The 9,846-nt window shown below is 37.5% G+C and overlaps 1 protein-coding gene across 2 annotated transcripts in view; it reads left to right on the forward strand.

Moving 5' to 3' along the window:
• Positions 1-9,846, forward strand: part of UTRN (utrophin) — a 461,667-nt gene that overhangs the window by 233,448 nt on the left and 218,373 nt on the right. For both annotated transcript variants that reach the window (XM_015558521.1, XM_006755401.2), the window contains one exon: positions 7,262-7,451. In XM_015558521.1, coding sequence (XP_015414007.1) covers positions 7,262-7,451 — 190 coding nt within the window. The remainder of the gene's footprint in view (positions 1-7,261; positions 7,452-9,846) is intronic.

Genomic DNA, 9,846 nt, shown 5'->3' on the forward strand with positions numbered 1-9,846 from the left:
GAGTCCTTTTCATTTTGTCGATGGGTTCTTTTGCTATGCAGAAGCTTTTTAGTTTGATGTAGTCCTATTTATTTATCTTTTCCTTTGATTCCCTTGCCCAAGGAGATATATCAACAAACATATTGCTATGAGAGGTGTCTGAGATTTTTCTGCCTATGTCTTCTTCCAGGATTTTTATGGTTTCACAATTACATTTAAATCTTTTATCCATTTTGAGTTTATTCTTGCATATAGTGTAAGTTGGTGGTCTAGTTTCATTTTTTTGCATGCATCTGTCCAATTTTCCCAACACCACTTATTGAAGAGACTGTCCTTATTCCATTGCATGTTCTTGCCTCCTTTTTCAAATATTAATTGAGCATAATGGTTTAGGCCAAATTCTGGGCTCTCTGTTCTGTTCCATTGATCTATATGCCTGTTCTTGTGCCAGTACCAGGCTGTTTTGAATACAGTGGTTTTGTAGTATAATTGATATCTGGTATTGTGATCTCTCCAACTTTGCTCTTCTTTCTCAAGATTGCTGTAGCTATTCGGGGTCTTTTTTGGTTCCATATAAGTTTTTTGGAGTATTTGTTCTAGATCTGTGAAATATGCTGTTGGTATTTTAATAGGGATTGCATTGAATCTGTAGATTGCTTTGGATAGTATGGACATTTTAATGATGGTAATTTTAACAATCCATGAACATGGTATATTCTTCTACTTGTTTATATCTTCCTCTATCTCTCTTTTCAATGTCCTGTAGTTTTCTGAGTGCAAGTTTTTAACCTCCTTGGTTAAGTTTATTCCTACGTATCTTAATTTTTTTGTTGTTGCAATGGTAAATGGGATTATTTGTTTGTTTCTGTTTCTGAAAATTCATTATTAGTGTATAAAAACACCATTGATTTCTAGGTGTTAATTTTGTATCTTGTTGCATTGCCAAATTCCTGTATTAAATCAAGTAGTTTTTTTGGTGGAGTCTTTAGAGTTTTCTATGTACAGTATCATGTCATCTTTGAATAATGAGAGTTTTACTTCCTCCTTTCCAATTTGAATGCCTTGTACTTCTTCTTCTTGTCTGACTGCTGTGGCTAGGACTTTCAGTACTATCTACACTAATAAAAGAGAAAAATGCAAATTTACTATACCTTCACGACGCCCACCAGCCAATCAGGAGTAAGTATGCAAATTAACCCAACACAGGTGCCGAGCGGCCGGGGGCAGGGCGGGACACAGGTGTTCTACACTGCCCCAGCCGCTCTGGGCCACTGGGCAGCATGGGAAGGTGGAAAGGCGGCTCCGGGCTGGAGCGAAGGTGGTGCCAGCAGCCAGAGGAAGGAAGGCCCATTCTTTTTTTTTTCGGGACCTTTCCGTCTGCAGGCCGACGCTCTATCCACTGAGCCAAACCGGTTTCGGCGGAAGGCCCATTCTTGCATGAATCTTCATTTATCGGGCCTCTAGTGTTGAATAAGAGTGGTGAAAGCAGACACCCCTGTCTTATTCCTGTTCTTAGGGGAAATGCTTTTAGTTTTTGCCCATTGAATATGATGTTGGATGCAGGTTTGTCATATATGCCCTTTATTATATTGAGATATGATCCCTCTATTCCCACTTTGCTGAGAGTTTTGATCAGAAGAAATGGGTTGTTGGATTTTGACAAATGCTTTTTCTATGTCTATTAATGTTATGTGATTGTTGTCCTCCAATATGTTTATGTGATATGTCATATTTATTGATTTGCAAATATTGGACCAGCGTTGCATCCCTGGAATAAATTCCACTTGGTCATGATTTATGACCTTTTTAATCTATTACTGGATCCTATTTGCTAATATTTCATTGAGGATTTTAGTATCTATGATCATCAGGGATATTGGCCTGTAATTCTCTTTCTTTGTAGGGTCTTTATCTGGTTTTGGAATTAGGATAATGCTGGCCTTATAAAAAGAGCATGGAAGTATTCCTTCTCTTGGACTTTTTTGAATAGTTTGAGGAGTATAGGTATTAGTTCTTCTTTGAATGTTTGATAAAATGCCCCTGCGAAGCCGTCCATACTTGGGCTTTTGTTTGCTGGGAGTTTTTTGATTACTGCTTCTATTTCAACAGGTATTACTAGCTATTCAAGGCTTTCTGATTCTTCCTGATTCAGTTTTGGGAGATTGTATTTTTCTAGGAATTTGTCCATTTAATCCACATTGTCCAGCTTGTTGGCATATAGTTATTCATAGTATTTTCTTACAGTCCGTTGTATTTCTTTGGTGTCAGTTGTTATTTAACCACTTTCATTTCAGATTTTATTTATTTGGGTCCTCTCTCTTTGTTTCTTCATGAGTGTACTAATAGTTTATCAATCTTGTTTATCTTTTCAAAGAATCATCTCTTGGTTTCATTGATATTTTTTTTGTCTCTGTGTCATTGATTTCTGCTCTAATCTTTATTATTTCCTTCCTTCTACTTACTCCAGCTTTTTCTTGTTGTTCTCTTTGTAATTCTTTAAGTTGTAGGGTTAAATAGTTATTATTACTTTTTCTTGGTTTTTTTGAGGCAGGCTTGGGCTATGAACTTCCCTCTCAGAACTACTTTTGCTGTGTCCCAGAGATTTGGGGTTGTTGTGTGTTCATTTTCATTTGTTTCCAGGAAGTTTTTTATTTCTTTTTTGATCTCATTGGTACCCCATTCATTGTTTAATAACATGCTATTTAGCCTCCATGTGTTTGAGTGTTTTTACGGTAGTTGATTTCTAATTTCATTCCATTGTGATCTGAGGAGCCGTTTGATATGATTTCAGTCTTCTTGGACTTGTGGAGACTTGTTTTGTGTCCTAACATGTGATCTATCTTTGTGAATGACCCTTGTGCACTTGAGAAGAATGTATATTCTGCTGCTTTGGGGTGACATGTTCTGTAAATGTCAATTAAATCCATCTGATCCAGTGTGTCATTTAGAGTCACTATTTCCTTGTTAATTTTTTTTTTTGGTAAGATCTAGCTAGTGAAGTCAGCAGGATGTTAAAGATTCCTACTATGACTGTATTGTTGTCGATCTCTCCCTTAAAGTCCTCTAGAAGGTTTTTAAAAATATATTTATGTTCTCCTATATTGGTTGCATATATGTTTACCAGGGCTATATACTCTTGTTGAATCAATCCCTTTAGTATTATGTGGTGACCTTTGTTGTCTCGTGATGGCCTTCATTTTGAAGTCTATTTTGTCAGACATGAGTATTGCTACCCCAGCTTTTTTTCCATTTCTATTTGCATGGAAAATATTTTTCCACGTCCACACTTTCATCACATGTGTCTTGTTCTGAAGAGGGTCTCTTAGAGACAGCATATGATTGGATAATGTTTTTGTATCAATTCAGCTACCCTATGACTTTTGACTGGAGTATTTAACCCACTTACATTTAAGGTTTTTATTGATAGGTACTTGTTTATTGCCATTTTAATTCTGAGTACTTATGTTTCTATCTTTGTCTATTTTTTCTTCTCATTATAGCAGTCCCTTTAGCATTTCTTTCATTGCTAGTTTGGTGGTGATAAGCTCCTTTTTCTTTTTAAAATTGTTTTTTTGTCCTGGGAAGCCCTTTATTTCACCATCTATTTTGAATGATAGCCTTGCTGGATATAGTAATCTTGGTTTTAGATCCTGGTTTTTCATTACCTTGAAAGGCCATTCCCTCTGGCTTGTAGAGCTTCTGATGAGAAATCAACTTACAGGCTTATGAGAGCTCCTATGTAAGTAACAAATTGCTTTTCTCTTGCTGCCTTTAAGATTCTCTCTTTATCTTTACTTTTTGGCATTTTAATTATGATGTGTCTGGGCATGGACCTGTTTGGGTTCTTCTTGCTTGGGACTCTCTGTGCCTTCTGCACTTATGTGACCTTTTCTTTCACCAGGTTAAAGATGTTTTCTGCCATTATTTCTTCAAACATGTTCTCTAGTCCTTGTTCACTTTCTTCTTCTTCTGGCATAACTATTATGTGAATCTTGTTACTGTTCAGGCTGTCTCACAACTCTGTTAACACATTGTGGATGGATCATGAGAATTCTTGCTTCATACTACACAGTGTTATACAAAGTGTCGTACTTTAAAAAGATATTAGCTTGTAAGAACATGTAATAAATAACTTCAAAAATGCAATGGGTATTTAATTTTAAAGTGTGCCTCTAACATTTATGTAAAATGTATTTTGTACTCGTTCAATAGAAACTTATCTGGCCACTGGATAAAGCTAGCAATAAAACTACTGGTCCACAATGTGTTAAGCTGTCCTCCTGTTTTTAATTGTTTTTCTTTTTGGTTCTCTGATTGAGTGATTTTTTTCTATCCTATCTTCTAATTCACTGATCTAATGCTCAGCTTCCCCTAATCTGCTGTGTAATCCTCCAATGTGTTCTTTCTTTTTTTTTTTTTTAAATATATTTATTGATTTTTTTACAGAGAGGAAGGGAGAGAGCTAGAGAGCTAGAAACATCAATGAGAGAGAAACATTGATCAGCTGCCTCCTGCACATCTCCCACTGGGGATGTGCCCGCAACCCAGGCACATGCCCTCGACCGGAATCCAACCCGGGACCCTTCAGTCCGCAGGCCGACGCTCTATCCACTGAGCCAAACCGGTTTCGGCCAATGTGTTCTTTATTAGTGTTATGTCATTTTTTATTTACAGCTGGTCTTTCATAGTTGCTATATCTTTTCTCATGCTGTTGAGCTTCTTTGACGTCATTATTCTAAACTCTACATCTGATAAATTTCTTATCTCCATGTTGTTTAGCTCTTCTTCTGGAGAATTCTTTTGTTCTTTTATTTGTTTTTGTGTGGTTTTTTTTCTCCCCATTTTGGCTGCCTGTTTGCCTTTCTATCTATGTATTAGACAGATCTGCTGTTACTCCCAATCTCTAGTGCAGGACAATATCAAATGCTGTTTCTGACTGGCCCTGAGTCCCCTGTTTGGAGCTATCAATAATCCACAATTTGTGCTCCCTCTGCTGGGTCTAGGTGCCTTTGGAAAGGACCAAGTTGCGCACCAGGGTCTGCTTTTCCTAGCCCCAGCTCCAGAAGGAGATCAGGCAAAGACTTAAAGCCTCCAGAGAGCCTCCTCTGCCTGTAGTCTGATTTTTATCAGCTTTGATTTACGTTAGGCTATTGACCACAGGGTGGGTGAGAGATCTTCCAAGAGGGTGTGGCAACTGCCTTTTTCCCAGGCAACAACCACCTGGATAGCAAAGGTCTGCCAGAGAAAGATGTCTTCGCAGTATGAGGGGTTGACTCAGCCTAGGAAACTGGGTGGCTGCCCTTTGAGCTCCAAACCCAGAGCCCCCAACCCTGGAATTTCCTCGCTCAGCTCCAGTCCACTCTGCCTTCCCTCTGTCAGAGCCCAAGGTGAGTAGCTGAACATGAAATTTTGTGTATTGGACCTTTTAGAGGGTGCCTGCATTTCCAGTAGTCTTTCCCTGGCAGACAGCAGCCCTCCTGCTTTCCTCAGCCAGATGTTATGTGGGCAACATTCTCAGTTCTGGTGCTCTGGGTGGGGAACCCAGCTTGGGGTTTAGACCCCAGAGTCCTCAGTGGGAATCCCCCACAGCTGAGATATCCCTCTGACACTTCAGCTGTTGACTGTGAAAGCCAGGCCATCCCTTTTGTGCCTCTGCACTTCCTTGCAGTCTCTATGCATCTCCACTTTCCTTCTTGGTTATCTCAATTAGTCCTCAGTTGATTTTTCAGGGTGGTTCTTCTGTATTTTAGTTGTATTTCCTGGGAGAGTGTCAGTGTAGTGCCCACTTACTCCACTGCCATTTTTAATCTCCTCTCTAGCTGTGGCTTGTTTAAGAGATTTTAGCAAAGTCTGTCACAGGTGCTAATTAAAAAAAAAATGATATAGTTTATATACTTTAACTGTTTAAAGCAGAGGTGGGGGAACATCTGGCCCATGGGCCTTATAAGGACCACAGAATCTTTTGGTCTAGCCCTGCCAAGGAATTAGAGGTGAGTTAATTAAATGTTTTACCAAATATAGCAGGCTAAATTTTAAGTTGATAATTTTGTGTGGCCTATGAAGGATATTATAAATATTCATATAGCCGTTGGCAGAAAAAGGTTCCCCACCCCTGGTAAAGTATGCAATTAAGTAGACTTTATTATATATTTACCATGTTGTAAAAACATCACCATACTCTTAATTTTTGTACATTTTATAACCACTAAATGAAACCCACCACTTATTAGCAGTCAGTCTCCACTGCTTCCACCCTCAGTCCTAGTCAACAGCTAATTGACTTTCTCTCCCTATGGATTTATCTTTTTTGGCAATATTTCATATAAATGAAATTGCACAATATGGGGCATTTTGTATCTGTCTTCTTTCACTTGGCATAATGTTTTCAAGGTTCATCCATGTTGTAGCATTTATTGATACTTCATACCTTTTTATGGCTGAATAATATTTTCTGTATGAATATATTATATTTTGTTTATCAATTCCCCTCTCAATTGATAGATATTTGGGTTGATCATTGGCTATTATAAATAATGCTGCTATAAATATTTGTGTACAAATTTTTGAGTGGACATATATTTTCAGTTCTCTTGAGTTTAAATACCTGGGAGTAATTTTGTTTGTATACATTTAAAAATTAGGTTGTTTGTTTTCTTATTACAGAGTTTTAATGTCTATAAAGTTTTAAAGGTTGATACAAGGTGTGTATCTCTTAAATCATGAAACTCCAGAGTAGTTCTTTGTAGATTAAATGAATGGCATATAAAAGCTTGATGATCTAATGTCTTCCAAGAATATTATTAAATCAACTTAAAGAACCAATTTGTCTTCATCTGAATTGTTTAAAATATATAAAATTACTCTTTATTTTTATTTTATCTTAAAAGTTTCTTCAGATGCTAGTTCTAGATTCACTTAGTCACTCATTGTGTACATATTTATTGGTATTGCCTTTGTGTCATGCATCATACTAAGGTATTGAAATAAAACATATGCGGAATAACATGCAACTATGAGTTATAAAAATGTAGTCATACTTATTTTGTGATATGGATGTGATTTTTGTTGAGTTATGCCTCTCTCCCTCTTCTTCCTCTCACAATTCACATTATCCCTCCATTATGGATTATTCAAGACACACATGAATAAATCCCCCAATTCCTTTAGGTGCTTGAAGAAATTGAGGTCCTTTGAAGCTGTCTGCTGATTTTCTCTTTAGTGTGTCATAATGAGGCCTGTCACACTGTAAGTAATGGAGACTTGCCCGTCTTGTTCCTTGCAGCATTGCTGACAGACAGAATGCCTTGGAGGCTGAGCTGAGGGCAGTGGAGGCCTCTCGCAGGGACCTGGAGAATTTCTTAAAGTGGCTACAAGAAGCAGAAACCACAGTGAATGTGCTTGCAGATGCCTCTCAGCGGGAGAATGCTCTTCAGGACACTGTCTTGGCCAAGGAGCTCACACAGCAGATGCAGGCAAGTGCCCAGAAAAATGTGACCAGTGCTTGTTTACCATTAAGATTTATTACCATCCAGAAGTGAGGTTGTCACCTTATTCTGTTATGGCATCCATGCTCTCCTGTGAATAATTGGTTTTTGGAAATAAGATCTGTAAAATACACTTACTTAATAATTGGGGAAAACACTTTGTTTTATGGAAGTAATAATTGTTTGTTTAGACTTCTAGACATGTAGCTATTCTGTTTTCTATCATTTCAAGCCCTATTACAGTTAGCCTTATTGAATCTTACATTATAAGAACATTTCCTCTTAATATGAGTTGTTTCATTCTCTATTTATTATAAATACTTAATATAAAAGCTGTAAAGGCTCTATGGCTTAGTTTACAACTAAGAGCATTGGGCTTGAAGGTATTACTTTTATGTCTTTGGCTTGATAAATATGATATATTCAGTCTCAGGTTCAAGTTTTCCTTCTATACAAAATGTGGTAATACAAAATCTTTCCTTTAAAAAAGATTATGAGGGATCTTATGAAGCACATCTGCATCCCTTTTCTATCCTCAAATACAAGTGAATCAGTGTCCTTGAACTCCCATTTTCTTTGTGTAGAATAACTTATTCTTGTCAATCGCAGGCCATCTCACCTAGAACTTGCTTAAAAATCTGCTTTGATGGAGAAGTCTCCTTGCTATTTTATATTTTAACCTAGTTGCAATGAGGAGAAGTCATTAGAGGATATTAAGCAATAGAGCGATGCAATGGGATTTGTATTTTATAGGAATCTAGCTGAGGAGGAATGGGCCTGAACTGGGCAAGACTGAGCAGAGCAGTCTGTTAGGATATCTTGTAGCCAACTGCTCAGAGGTGATAATGACCAGGAATAAGGCAATAGCAGGGGGCATACACCTAATGACTTGCTAGCAAGGGTCCACTAAGGGAAGGGGAAGAGGTAGAGACACAGAAGCTTGCCAGGTGGTATTAGAGCCTGAGATTAGGAATGCAGGAAAATAAAATGTCAGGGCAGCAGGGCAAGGTGACGGGATGGGAAGTTTCATTTCGACTGCGTTGAAGTGAGGCATTTGTGTAACATCCAGGAGGAGATGCCTGGTATGCAGTTGTCACTATGGATCTGCATTCAGATGAGAGACTTTGGCCAAAGACTCAGAGAAACTTTTTGTTGTTGTTTTTGAATGAATGTCTATTACTGACTTCCCACTTTATCTATTAATTCAAATGCATTTATTCACGATTTTCATGCCCACATTCTAACACATTATCATTTTATTTATTTATTTATTTATTTAAATGTATTTTATTGATTTTTTTTTTTTTAAGGAAGAGAGGAAGGAAGAGGGATAGAGAGTTAGAAACATCAATGAGAGAGAAACATAGCACTGAGCCAAACCGGTTCGGCCACATTATCATTTTAATTATTTTTTTTTTTAAACGTGAGCTTTACCTTTTACCAGTACCAGTGAGCCTAGCTGCTCTGATTCTCTCCTGGGTAAAATCATGCTGCCTTGCTACTTTTCCGGGTGGTGTTATAACAGGTGGCTGGTTTTATTCTCTAACAATATGTGTTTGGAATTACTATTTTTTTTCATCTCTGTATTCTCTTTCAGCCTAATTTTTATCCTCTTGTTTGATAGGTGCAGACTTTGATCAAATCTTCCCCTGTACCCGGCTCCATACCCAACATTGTGTTTTTGGGGAGATATATATACCTGTACCGTGGAAACTTCCCCTGTTGGGTTATGGGCAGAAATTACAACTTCATATCTTTTGATAATAGTTTTATTGACATATAATTCATATTCCATACACTTGTCCATTTAAATTTGATTGTTTTTAGTGTACTCACAATTATGCAATCAAATTAGAACATTTTCATCCCCTCTGAGAGGAACCCTATACCCCTTAGCTATCAGTCTCCCATTTGCAGCTTCCTAATCCCCCAGCCCTAAATAATCAATAATCTAATTTCTGTTTCTATATATTTGTTTAATAACTTAGTACTTTTAACTGATTGCTATCATCAACTGACTACTCTTCTGATTTTGCCTTTGTGTAGCTATTTTGATATTGTTAGCCTCTCCAGAAGGAGGCAGTATAGGTTCTCAGTATAGACATACATGGGAAAACACAATACACAAGCAGAAGCCTACCAAAACACTGCTTGATAAACACAGTTCTCTCTGACCAGTAAGGGACTTTAAATCAGGCTAAAATCAAGAACTGAGAAGGCAAAAGAAGTAGAACATACTTTAAATATTGTGTTTCCTTTAAAAAATCATGATAATAGTAGAGAAAGAGGAAAAGGCAACATTTCCTGTGTTATTAGTTTGAGCAGGACACTGATAATGAGAAACGTCTGGGTCCTATTTTTGGCTGTGCCCTTTGACTCAGTG

The sequence above is a fragment of the Myotis davidii genome, unplaced genomic scaffold, assembly GCF_000327345.1.
Source record: "Myotis davidii unplaced genomic scaffold, ASM32734v1 scaffold292, whole genome shotgun sequence".
Taxonomy (NCBI): Eukaryota; Metazoa; Chordata; class Mammalia; order Chiroptera; family Vespertilionidae; genus Myotis; species Myotis davidii.